The sequence below is a fragment of the Osmerus mordax genome, chromosome 10 (genome assembly GCF_038355195.1).
Source record: "Osmerus mordax isolate fOsmMor3 chromosome 10, fOsmMor3.pri, whole genome shotgun sequence".
NCBI lineage: Eukaryota > Metazoa > Chordata > Actinopteri > Osmeriformes > Osmeridae > Osmerus > Osmerus mordax.
This window is the reverse complement of record NC_090059.1, coordinates 5,889,446-5,903,588: the sequence shown is the minus strand read 5'-3', so window position 1 is coordinate 5,903,588 and position 14,143 is coordinate 5,889,446. Positions and strand designations below refer to the sequence as shown.

General features: G+C 42.1%; 2 protein-coding genes across 6 annotated transcripts in view; one reads left to right on the top strand and one right to left on the bottom strand.

The window, feature by feature from the left end:
- Positions 1–14,143, bottom strand: part of zdhhc6 (zinc finger DHHC-type palmitoyltransferase 6) — a 33,745-nt gene that overhangs the window by 18,857 nt on the left and 745 nt on the right. The window lies entirely within an intron of this gene.
- The window catches only part of vti1a (vesicle transport through interaction with t-SNAREs 1A), a 127,436-nt gene continuing 113,320 nt past the window's right edge, over positions 28–14,143 (top strand). For all 5 annotated transcript variants that reach the window (XM_067245202.1, XM_067245205.1, XM_067245199.1 and 2 more), the window contains exon 1: positions 28–193. In XM_067245202.1, the coding sequence (XP_067101303.1) occupies positions 100–193 (94 nt within the window). In that variant the 5' untranslated portion in view covers positions 28–99. The remainder of the gene's footprint in view (positions 194–14,143) is intronic.

Sequence of the window (14,143 nt, the reverse complement as noted above, 5' to 3'; positions counted from 1 at the left end):
CATCAAGGAAGTGACCGATATAGCATTTCGCACTTAGAGGTTGTTTTCATTTATTTGAGCTACCAGACAGAAAACCACCTGTACGTCATTAACTTCAACATGTCTTCAGACTTTGAATCCTACGAGCAGGACTTTGGGACCCTTACAGCAGAAATAACCAACAAAATTGGAAAAATTCCCAAATTAGGTGGAGGTAAGATTTGCAAGTTTGCTGCAGTTTTCTAGCTAGCCATTTAGCTGTGCAAAGTTGTGCTACAGCTAGTAGTATTGTCAACATTAGCTACATTTGAACAATACTAGCAAGCTACTGCGTTTACCACAATGTGACAGTTACGAACTAAACTAAATGCTAAAAAGAAAGCTCTGTAACATAAACTTTTGTTGTCAGAGTAACTTCGCTGACGTTTGACTCGTACATTTGCCTACATGTTAAAACATTGACGTTATTTGTGTATACAATCATGTCTACTCAAGGGCGTCCTTACCCTGAAACACAGTTACCTGTTACACTGTAGGCCTACTTAAACATATCATTCGACATATCAAACTTTTGGCATGAGACTAGGAAACACCTAGCATGTAACAGCAGTGGCTTGTGGTAATGTTTTAATCCAGATGCAGTCACATGTTTACATGTCCCCACACATCAGAAGTGATTCGATTCATACTCGAAACCCTACTAGACATGCTTGGATTAGATCTATAGACTATAACTTTTTAACATGAGCAGTATTACTACTTGTCATCAGGAGATATGGGGCATGTGGCTTCCACACATGATGTAAAACTAGTGCACAGTGTACAAGTTTCATCTTGTGGAATGAATGCTCTGTGACACGTTTGATATAACTTGAGGCATCTCTTTATTCGTGGTGTGTCCGGTATATATCGTCTCCTATGCTATATCCTACCGCCTTGCTCCCCGGCCCCCTTGTGGTAGCCTAATCTCCATGCTCATACCATTACGGCATCAACTACCGTATTTTACGGATAATAAGCCGCATTTTCTATAAGCCGCAAACCACCAGACTGGGAACTTTGTGTTAGTAAATCGGAGTCTAGACCGCACTTGAATATAGGCCGACTGATTATTTACCCAGGAACACTTTGAATTGGACAGCTTGGATAGCGATCTAAACAGACAACATTCACAATCAGGGTGAACACTCAAATTATCTAAACCACAGACCATAGCATTACACATATCAAAACAGAATGAACACAACAATAGAACTCCAAACAATGCTTATCTAACTAAGCTAAGACCTTAACTTCGTAGCTTTTCAGCTTGCCGCGGGGCATTCTGGGTACCAAGACTAGACACTATAGTAAAATATTAATTTAATTTAATTATTAAAAGGCTCAAGACGCACTTGTTCCGGGAGTTCAACGGTACTTAGGAATGGTTCGCTTGACCCGATGTTAGTTTCCTCAAGGATCACAATGACTCTTGCTCAGAGACTTGTTGCTCTTGTGGTTAGTGGTAACTGTTTAAAAAAAAAAAATACTCGCTGTGATATATTGTTTTTATTATTGTTGCTTGTTATACCACAGGTACACTTGCACTTATAGCAGTTCATGTTGTTTAATTGTAACTTGTTTAACTACATGCTCTTATGGTTCTTCCCTTTGGCACTTTGGTTGTTCACAATGTGTGCTTCATGTTTTGGCGACTCGCAATGTTTTGTGGCTATCTCGTTGTTATGATCAGTGACCTATGCACTTTGTAAAGCTCTCTCTTGGAAGTCGCTTTGGATAAAAGCGTCTGCTAAATGAATAAATGTAAATGTAATGTAATTCAGCAATGGTGACACAAGCGGGAATCATATCTCACACTGCCATACGGCAGCTCGATTTAAAAAATCTTAGTCGACCAAATAGCATATCGACCAGGAAATGGACTACTTGACTGAGTGGGGACAGCCCTAACTTATACTATATCAAAATAATTTTGTAGACATAACAATGGATTTTGCCACTAAATGAGTGACTTTATTTCTGGACATACCTTCCACAACCGAAGTGTGTTACACAAGGGTGTAAAATCGCCTATACTTGTGCATTGCTTTAGCCTGGGTGCCAGCCAAACTTAGCCCCGCCCACAAAAAATGTTGGCCAGGAAGTTGGGTATGGGGTCGCTAAAACTAAGATTTTTTAAATCGAGCTGCCGTATGGCAGTGTGAGATCTGATTCCCGCTTGTGTCACCATTCCTGAATTAAAGAAATGTTCTACAGAAATTGTAGGTTATATTATTTAAGACAAATAAAGCAAATCTAGTATATAATTTAAAAGAAAAAGGTGTTAGTGTTTTCCCTTTCGTTAATCTGCTCTTTGTTTTGTTTTTTGGCTCCCGAACTACAAACTGTGCCATAGCCTACTTTGTCGGTGTTATTAGTAGGGGTGGAACAATATATCGCGGAACAATATATCGCAATACAAAAATTGTACAATATGTATTGTAGAGTTATGGCAATATTTTTACAATATGACGTCCGTTTGATGCTATTGGTTGAGCTACCAGCACACAACCTACTTTGCACCTGCGTCATGTGTGCATTCATTGCATTCACAGAAATCGCTCTGAGTTATCTAAATTGTATGTACAACAAAGAAAATTATTGAAAATGTTTTGGGAAATAATTTTTATTGAATTTCTTTAATAAAAATGCTGTTCAAAATATTGTGATACGTATTGTATCGTACACCCAGTATCGTAATACGTATCGAATCGTGAGCTGAGTGTATCGTTACACATTTACATTTAGTCATTTTTAGCAGACGCTCTTATCCAGAGCGACTTACAGTAAGTACAGGGACATTCTCCCCGAGGCAAGTAGGGTGAAGTGCCTTGCCCAAGGACACAATGTCATTTTGCACGGCCGGGAATCGAACCAACAACCTTCTGATTAATAGCCCGACTCCCTAACCACTCAGTCATCTGACCCCTAGTTATTAGGCAAAATGGCAAAGACATCTGTGTGATGGCAGCATTTCATTAAAGTACATTTACATTTACAAAGTATCGGGTGACTCGAAAAACGTTGAATGCAAAATCTGCCAACAACGGTTTATTTTTCATAGTTCAACGTCGAATATGATGTAGCCTACCACCTGTAAACTGTAAGTTTGCCTACTTTGCTCGTGTTAACACGCGCTGGGTTGAAAAATGAATATGCCTATTATAAGAATCACATCCAAATCGAATGACATTATCTTCTCTGGCCAAGAAAACAAAATCTCTGTTGCACCGTTCCCCACTCGGCTTCTACGTAAGTTCGCATGCTGCACTTTTTCAGGCAGTGATGATGATTTGCATGTTAAACAAACAATATTTTTTATTTGTAGTACATTGGTTATTATTTATTATCTCTTACAATCTGGCATGTTTTATCATATCGGCATTCAGTAACAACAGGACTGGTGACACAAGGCTAATTATTAGTAATAGCTTATAGTAAAACATAAGTCTGTGCAACACAGCAAAAAACAGGAACATCTGCCTGTCTCACATGCACTTTTGCAGCCGCAGTGTATCACATGCAAAACACTGTCAAGGGCCGCATTTCTGGTCATCCAGGTGACGTGCAAGGTCCCGTCCTCTATTTGCCAACCATATCCATCCATGTTGACAAAAAGCAGCTACCTTATTGGTGTAGAACGATCACGTGTCGAACCGTGCCACCAAAATCCTATTACGCTCTGAAGAAACAAGTTTTGCATAAAACATAGATGCATCGACAATCGACTAGAATTTTTAAATCAATAATAAATCAATGCATTTTTAAAAACATTGTGGTTAAGGTAGAGTATGATTTCATTTAATAATTTAATTCAAATAGTTCTCACACCTATCATAGTCAAATTCATAGTGAAAACATAATTTTTTTTAAAGAGCCGTTCGGGAGCAAAAAGAGCCGGCTCTTTTCAGTGAGCTGAGCCAAACGAGCCGGCACACGAAAAAGAGTCGTAATGCCCATCACTAATTGGTCATGCATTGTGTATTTTTAAATGAACCATTAGCGGGAAATTGCTAAAACAAGACTTCACGATTGGCTGGTACAAACACACAGGAGGAGGGATCAGACATCCACCAATTCGGCCTGCACAGTTGTTAGTAACATTAAATATTGCTTTTGTTAAAAACGGGGCTGAATTGAATATGTAAATTAGCCATGTGTGCACTGAACATTGGTAGTCAGCACCCAATTGAAACAACTCATCAATGCATCTGAAGTTCATAGAACAGAGAGATTAAACATTTATTAGAAATTATAATGCACTGTGCGCCATTACGGATTCCGATTGGCTGCTTCAAAGAGATGACAAAACAGCGGGATTTAGACTTCAAGTCGCCAGACATGACCGAATCTAATGTGGGAAACAGCTGTTCCGATGACATTCTTCAACGAGATAGCTAGCAAAGTTATAAAAGGTTAACACTTTTTTCATAAAGCTTCCAGATGCTAGCTAGTTGTACTAGCTACCTAATTGGAGCAAACACAGCCAATCAGAATTGATCTTCATCAATTGGTTGGTTTTGTGGCACATTTGTAACGCTTTGAGATTTTGTGTTTTGAGATTGTGTGTGTTATGACGCAGTGTGTTTTGGGATTGAGTTTCACGGGCACGTAGCAGGTAAAATTGAGCAAGCAGATTGAAGGGGTTTGAGTGAAAGAGACAATAGGTGTGCTTCATGCAGCGACGGCGGCGCCAATTCATAGATGCCACCTACGTCACTTCCAAATAGAATGCCGCCATGACCGATTTCGCCAAGTATGGCCGCCCACACTGCCCATTTGAATGAAAGAGAGAGACAGAGATATCTCAAGAAAATTTTAATTAAGCTCTGATCCTTATTGGTTACCCACAGTTTTCTTTTGTCCATTATTACCTGCCCCAGGCTTGCCCCAATTGGCTTTCCATGATAGAGCTATAAACATGTATCTTGTGCATAACCCCTCCCCATACAGTGGGGATAGCTTGAAGGCTTTCAAGAGTACGGATGCTTATCAATATGCTGTGGCTGGATGGGTAAAAGTGCGGCACCTGGCCACCAAGGATTTATATTTAATCATGGGAAATTTAAGTATTATAAAAAATAAAATAAAATAAAAAGTATGATTTTGGTGTTGGTTTACTCTGACTAGGTAGCGAGTTGTGCTAGCTAGCACTCATCTTAGTGCCACTTAGCTCACAGCTAGCTGTCATTAATCTGGATAATGTTCTTTAATGTCAGCTCATCATTACATTTTGGGTGTTTTTGAGGGTGTTTGTTTTACTGTCTCTCAGCCTCGGTTCTAACATGGGGCTACAGGGAGCCAGCATAAAATACAAGCTGTGGCTAATGCTAGCTTCGGCAGTGACAACCTCTTGTTCTTCAGAATTAACGTTACACAGCAGCGGATCTACCGGGGTGGCATGGGGTGCCAACGGCCACCCTAAAAATAGCCTTACCTGCCACCGTCCTGCCACCCCATGAATATTTTCTAGATCTCCCCCTGATGTTACACCCTGTACTTTCGCCGTCTTTGTAACTTTCTTCCACCAACCTCGTGGTCGTGGATTAACATTAAGTTAACGCTGTATATCCATAGCCTATCATCAAACAAAAGGTGGGATTGGTGACAGGCTCGTCAGTAAAAAATAAAAAAGGCTTGTCTGTTCAGGGCGGGCACAGCTGACTGGGGCCGGGCCCGGGGTATGGTGGAGGAAGGGGGGGGAGTATGGTGGAGGAGGAAGGGGGGGGTATGGTGGAGGAAGGGGGGGGGAGTATGGTGGAGGAGGAAGGGGGGGGTATGGTGGAGGAAGGGGGGGGGGGAGTATGGTGGAGGAGGAAGGGGGGGTATGGTGGAGGAGGAAGGGGGGGGGGGTATGGTGGAGGAGGGAGGAAGGGGGGTGTGGAGGAGGAGGAAGGGGGAGGAGCGATGGGAACGACCGTGCCAACAACAACAACATTAAGCCAGCCTGTGCCGACACACCCCATATTGCTGGTAGTAGTAAGTACTGGATACTTGTTACTGCATAATCCTTCAACTAGGCGCACTGGACACTATGAGAATAGGTGAAAAACTGTAACAAGTGTGACTAGGGATGTCACGAGAACCGATACTACCGAAACCTTCCAGTTCTAAAATGAAAAAACACAGACGATGCCCATTTTTTGAGGCACCGTGAGCACCGTAGGCACCGTAGGCAACAATGTCAGTGTTAGCTACGATGCCAGTGTTGGCAGCATCGGTGCTGCGCCTCTTCCAGAACTGATGTGAGTTCTGATTCATGATATTAACAACATCCAAGGTCCCAGGTCACCTTGGAGGGATGCTATGTGCCCAGCAGGTGGAGGCAAAGCCCAGACCTACTGAGCTCCAGTCTTCCAACAGAACAGTACACATGGGGATAAGACTAATTATACAGGGCTCAACATTAACATTTTTTGGCACTGGCCCCACCGGGCCAGTGGGTTTGAAACTTACTGGCCCCAAGACAATTTTTACTGGTCCCCCCTCCAAAAGTTGTAATTTATCATTGTTAAAACAAAACCAAAGACTTATAAGTTGTGTTATTCTGTTAACATGTTTAACCATTTATTAAACATTTAGTCATTTAGCAGATGCTCTTATCCAGAGCGACTTACAGTAAGTACAGGGACATTCTCCCTGAGGCAAGTAGGGTGAAGTGCCTTGCCCAAGGACACAACGTCATTTGGCATGGCCGGGAATCGAACTAGCAACCTTCAGATTACTAGCCCGACTCCCTCACCGCTCAGCCATCTGACTCCTAAACACATCCTGGATATAAAAAGAACAAAAATGAAATCACATTTCTAGTGATAAAAAATTAAAAGGTAATAGTCAGCAAAACAACTTGACTTTTAACCTCAAACATGACGTGCTCTCTTCCCTGCTGACAGCCATTTCTGCACAACTCTGTCTGGCTGAAACTGAAACCTCTAGTCCCTCAATGCTAATATATAAAAGCTTCCATAGCATTTCATCAGTATGATACTAAGTACCCAAGTCGACACCATTCTTCTGCTGCAGTTCAATAGCCTGGGGGAACGAGGCGAACGGCTGGCCCGTTTCAATTACGTGATATGCCGTTTGTTATAAGTCGTACAATAACACGATGGGCATCTACATTTAAATTCCTGACCAGCATGGTGCTCAGTGGCGCAGTGAGGCAAACGAGAGCGCCAAATGGACCGCGCCATCTTTCCAGACCGACTCGTCCGGTCTTGCACAGAAGCTTGTTCCTAGCTCCGAAACTCGTGCATGCTTGCAACTAGCTATACACGTCATACTTTGCGACAACCAGTCGCGAGCTTGTGAGCTGGAGTTAAGGCATTGCAGAAAACTGTCAGAATGTGGTACAAGTCCGATTAAAAAAGCAGATACATGTGAACTTTACGAAAATCAATACTATTAGTACTGTAGTATTATAGTTCTTTTTGCTTCGTGTTTTTAGTTTGACTGCTTAAGTATTGTGTCGGATTAAAGAAACTGTAAACTTGAATATCGGGCTCCGTCGTTGTTCTAGCTCGGCAAAGCAAGCTAAATTAAGCCTATATATGTTTCTATTATAATGATGATGAGTGTTGCTTACTATTACTAGCTTATTGTTAATGCCATCGTGGTGTTAACTGACATAAAGTTCTAAGAATATAACAAATGTGGCGAACACTGTGTGTATTACCGAACACTTTACGAAGTGCACTGTATTGCAGTGCACTGTATTACAGCATTCGCTTTCCCATCTTTCTTGAAACTGCCTTCCGACCATCCTGGGCCGGATTCAGCCTGCTTTGACTGGGGATGCAGTGATGGGAAAGCGAATATATGTCTGTACTTCAAGGAGAAAAAACGGCATGTATTTTGTGTTATGAGGCAACGTCGGTCGTTAAAGAGTACAATCTCCGTCCGCATTTTGACAAATTTAGCAGCCAAGGAAAACGGCAGATTGTCCAAGAACTAAAAGGGGGGACTTAGTGGTGGTTGAGCACATTTGCCGCCCCTGGAAAGGTTTACACCCCCCCCCCACCCCCCCCTCCGGGACGCCAACCTGTGAAGGAGGGTTGAATTAAGTTGATGCACTTTGCCGCCCCCCTCTTCATGCCGCCCGGTTCGCTCGTGCCCAAAACCGCCACTGGGCGGACTACAATCGCAGCAGAATATGTTCAGAAAAGCTACAGTTAAACTTAGTTAGACTAGCTACTGTAGCCAATATTAAAACGTTATCCAAAAATGCAGAGATTCAGCCCTGAAGAACTGACACGGAAACTCAAAAATTACAGCAATAGACAGGGCCAGGGAGTTTGTAGGCGATCTTTATGAGGATGGATCAATCAGTGTGCGAATTATACAATGACATTCGGGGGGTCAACTTCTTCTCCAGGGCGTGAAGGGAACCCAGTACAGGGCAGGCGTGTGCTTCTATCATTAACATTGTTGTGCATATTCTATAGCTAATTGCCATTACAAATACAATCATGACACAAATATTATAGATCTAAATTATATTTGTATTTTTGGGGGGGGTATTAGCTAGCTAACCTACCTTTTCTTGCACTTTCTCACTACGCGGTAGCTACACTCTAAGATTCAACCAGCTTCTGTATTGTGAAATGGTCACGCGCGCTGTTTTTGTGTGTGTGATATTCCCTGCCATAAAGTCAACATTTCTGTGTATTGCGACCTAGTATTGAATGAATATGGTAAATATATTGTAATTTTTACGATTGTATTTTTGTTCTCTTTTGCCACGGGTCCTGGGCAGTGGCGGAACCAGACTTTTATATATGGGGTGGCCATGGGATGGCCAGGGCTACTTCAGGGGGTCCACAGACCAAGACTGAAAATGTGTGTGTAACCTTAGCCTGGCATCTAAGCAGTGCAAATAATTCATATGATTGCTGATGAAAAATAGAAATTCAAATTCACTTAAGCCTGAGTTCTTCAGTGTGGCCTAGTATGGTCCACTAGGGTTACTTTAATCAAATTCTACATTTACTATGAATAGACTGTGTCTCTACATCTGAATTGCAACTAATTTCTTTCTTACACACACTGTACTGTACTCACAAACTGGAGAGACTTTTGGTCACTCTGTTTTCATCAATATATAATCTGGGTCTAACCAGGTTAGAGGTTAGATCCTTTGATGAATCTTTTACATTAAAACATAACTGTAAGTGTATACTCACACAAAAAATGCCACAACCATCAAAACAAGAACACTCATGAATCAACAACGAACATTTTAAAGTGAGACTTATCGTAATCTTAATTATGTTTTTTGTGTAGGCTTACATGTGTGGCCTACAAACACAAGCTATACTTGGCATGTGAGTGACTGATTGCCTAGTATGCTCTGACCTGGTGCCTGTAGCCTTGGGGAGGGTGCACTGGATCTATTTCCACCTGATCCTGTTTGCTCAGCTTTTTGAAGAAGTCTGCTAACCCACCCTTTCTTTTAATGTTTGAAGTGAACCCTAAGCAAAAATATCATGTAGGCCTACACATCCAATTAACCTACCCACATTTGAGTCCAATCTCAATCTTAACCCTTGTGCTGCTTTCGGGTCACATGACCCAAAGGTTCATAACGAACCATCGTTGTGTTTACCCAATTTAACCCAATACAATAACAAATAAAAATAATTTTCTTTTAACCTTTGCAATGTGGGGGGTCTGAGACAGCCCAACGGTTAAAAGAAAATGCTTCACTTTGTTTTTGTATGCGGTAAATTTGTCGCAATACGACGGGGGGTCACAATGACTGATGGGTCAGAATGACCCGAAGATAACACAAGGGTTAAACATATCCCCATTATTATCTTCAATCAACTACCAGCCTTTAAGTTACTAGATCATGGCTAGCCCTACTCTGAAATACGTATTTCAAACAGGCATTATACAATAGCAAACAGGGTAGCTATCTGACTGCAGTGTTAATCTTTTGTAACGTTAATAGATTGATAAGGCATCTCATCAAGGAATCTTAGCAGTTAAAGTACAAAAATAGTGTAGCGACCCACACCGAAAGACGTGTGTTATATGTAAGGCTGTTAGTTTACTATGGAGGTTTATGGGGCCAAAACTAAATAAATAAATACTTGGATAAATAAATAATTGTATAACACATAGCTTAAATAAATGACTAAATATATAATGAAATGCCTAATTGACATACAAAATATATAAATTACAAATTAAATGAGACACTAAATATATAAACGTTACATGTATTTTACGTTTTAATGTGTTCACATATATTTATTTATACTTCCATTTATTTATCCTTACATTTATTTATTTATCCTTACATTTATCCACGGTGTAACTTGCTGCAGCAAAATAAATCTGTTGTCTGCGTCACCAAGTCAGGGGGCGGGTTAAAGCCTCTAGATCTAAGCATTTATCCATAGATATATATAAAGACATCTAGTCTTTATATATATCTATGGGCGAAGGGGCATTGAGGGGAGATGGAGCATTCGAAGTCAAGACCAGGTTTGGGGGGGGGGGGGGGGGGGGGGGGGTAGACAAGCAGCATCTGGACCTGCAGCCATGGTAGGCGCTGGACACAGACCCGCCAGCCACCCTGGTGAAACAAGCAGGCGAAGGCGTTGGATGGGGGTGGGGGGGTGGTGATATCTGTAGTAGGTGAAAGTTAATGTGTGAGTAGGTCTGGGTTGGCGCCCTCGACCTAGGCCACAGTCAGTCCGATTCTCCCTATGCAGATTGTGTTGGCAAGGAGACATCCTTGGTCATGACCCGGGCAGAGACCAAACCACAGATGTCGGTGGGGGGGGGAAGGGAAGAGCAAGATAGTCTCGCTTCAGCGCTCTCCAGGGGAGTTGTTTTCCAGCAACGGCCTTGGCCAAGGCCTGTGCTGGTTACGGGGCCGAAAGTGGATAAGATTGGGGTAGTTGTTTTGACGAGTAGCAGCGACTCAATTTTCACGTCCACCCTTCAGGAAGGTCTCCATCTCCTCCATCTTCCTTTGCAGAGCCGCAAACGTATCCCTGTTGTAATCCATACTGCGTTGTAAGTTCACAGTCTGAGCTCACCCGAGCTTCTCTTCGAGAAGATGGTGTCAATTGGGGGAGTCAGATGGCTGAGCGGTGAGGGAGTCGGGCTAGTAATCTGAAGGTTGCCAGTTCGATTCCCGGCCGTGTCAATTGACGTTGTGTCCTTGGGCAAGGCACTTCACCCTACTTGACTTGCTTTGGGGGGAATGTCCCTGTATTTACTGTAAGTCACTCTGGATAAGAGCGTCTGCTAAATGACTAAATGTAAATGTAAAATGCATTGAGAGACCAGCTAATTAATTCCATGCTTCTAGTTTCGGAAAGTGATGATGAGAGAGTATCTTGAGACAGACAAGACAAGACAGAGCCAAGCAGGGAAGGTCAGGGAGGGGAGGAGAGAAAAATGCGACCGCCTTCGTCGAGAGCCAAAGAGTAACTAGTAAAGTAATTTCAAATGGCTAAATGATACTGTTGTTGTTTTAAAAGTGTGCTATATAAATGAAAATGAAAAAAACGAAATTGAATCAACTACACCACAGTAGGAACTGTGCTGTTAGCTACTAAGGTAGTGCTAAGTGCTAAACAAAAACAGAGACATTTCTCTTATCCAAATCTTATGGAACCAAATTGCCAATATGCATCTTTTTCTATGGCTCTGCGGCCCAGCAACTCAACTTTCATAACATTTTGATCAGGAAGCCTCAAGCCCAATGCTAAACCTTAAAACATAACTGTAATATGATGCTGTTGTCTTCCCGTTGGCACTGTATCAGACGCTGGCATGGTGATTTGTGACTGGTGAACTGTGGAAATATCCTTGATTGAAAAAAATGCGCTGCCAGATGTCAAAAGAAACGCTTCTTTTAACAAGATAAATTAAATGTCAGTCAGCATCCAGGGATAGCGAATGACATTTTGGGGTGGCCAGTCCGATACCAGGGGGGTCCAGTGCCACCCCGGCCACCCCTCTGGCTCCGCGACTGGTACTAGGTCTGGCCATGAGGTACGTAAGTCAGATGTCTCCGGTTAATTTTCTACCAGCCAATCAGCGAACAGAGGGAGTGGCTGAGAACGATGACGTTGATGTTGTGCGCTAGTTTGTGTTGTAGTTCCGTAATGGCGGCGGAGAAAGATGCGAGCGAAGCCATTCGGTCCGTTGTAGCAACGCTGCCGAATATCCATAAGCTAAAGCCAGAGCAAGAACAAGTTTTGCTGAGTTTTGTTGGTGGCCATGATGTTGTGGCCCTCCTCCCCACGGGGTTCAGGAACAGTTTGATTTTCCAGCTATGGCAGCTAGCTCTGTTACAGTAGTGGTGAAGGAATTGGCTAAGGCGAACGCTAGTGTAACCCAGTAAAATAGGACCAGGTTACAAATTATTTGTTATTTTGAATGGTTAAATCTAAAGGTTGATTTATAGCAAAATATTTCATTTGTAACTAAACAAGTATTTAGAATAAGCCAATCACGTTTTAGAAATGTAATGATGAGCACTTGACCTTATGCCAATCAGCTCACGGTGTGATGTACGCTCACTCCCCACGCTTGAGGTGAACGAACGTGAGCACGCAGAAAAAAGCAGTTGAAACGAAGAGTGAAAGCTGAAATCTGAAACGTGAACCAAGACAAGTGATATACATGTTTTATTCATTTAATAATAAGTAGTGTACATTATACTATCTTGACAAAAGATAAGAGAAGTATAAAGAAAAGAACTGTGTAGTTGATTCAGGGATTGTGTTGGGTCTTTTGTGAGTGTAAGGAGTGTAGGATTCCGTTCCAAGGATGGCGAGCCGCCTGACATAAGGATAGAGAAAAGACGAAGATTGCATGCGAAGATTAATCTTTCCTCGGAAGGGACTGCCTTAAAAACTATTGTACTCCGGTGTGGTAGGAATCTATACCAACCACAATTGCACCACAGTGCAACAAACCAAGAGTATTTTCATTACGGTACTCCACATCACTCATGTGAAGTTAAATGACAATGATTGTCATAGTCTAGTCATTGTTGTGTTCTTTGTGAATTGAAGTATTGTGTTTTTGTGACATCTAGATTTATTTTGTTTATTTCAATTTGGTAAGAACAGCTAATGTATTTTTCTGCGGACAGGATATGTGGCCAGTATCCTTGTTCACAGTAACTGTACATGTAAATTGTAATTGAGTGATACATTATTCAACATCTTTGGTTTAATTAAGGTTATTTTCTTTTCTTTAAAGGGGAAACAAGGAACAATACATGCTTTCATAAACTAAAGTCGAACCTTGTTGAGTCATCATTATTCACATTTTAAGGCTCTGTGGTAGAACCTAGGCTGAATAGTTGAGACTTTAGATCTATCTTTAAGAAGTTCCATCAGGTACTTTTATAAGTGCTAGCGATTGGTTATGGCAGATCAGAGTGGCTCTGGGCAGATCCAATAGTTTTAAACTTCAACAGAGTACCCGCCTACAAAGCTTGTCAATGGAGCGAGGCCAGACTTTGTACAAATGAAATGTACGAGAGTCTGATTAGGACCAGGCTAGCCTGTCCAACCATTGCTTTTGGTCCGAATGCTGTCCAATCATTAGTGCCAGTCCAACCTTAAATATTGGTTGTGTCTATTACAGTCCTGCGACGCCCAACAGTTATCGGATTTATTTCATTTTACTGTCAAACCTTTAGATTTATTGGTTGTTATCAGGATGTGAAGTTTATTTCAAACATGATCCTACCCTGCCTTTAACATGTAACCAACCCCCCCCCCCCCCCCCCCCTCCCCCCCCCCCTCCCCAGAAGGACCTAATTTTACACAGTCTGTAACCTGCCTGTCTTATTTGACTAAAGGGCATTGCCACTGACAAGCCATTGAATACAGAAAGACTTGTTCAGATATTTTAAGATCCCTAGTGGGAAGTAATGCGGAAGATGCAGGCGGTTGACCCTTTGGTGTCTTGGATTATGGATAATCCAACAGGCAGATCACACAACATGTGAGTTCAGGGGTGTGTGTCTGAGTAAGTGGTCAACAGGACAGGGGCCACACATGGGACTGTCCTGGCTCCCTTCCTGTTGCCAGCTAAATTTGGTATCAAATTTGGAGAAGGAGTGGTGGTGGTAGTAGGAATAGCA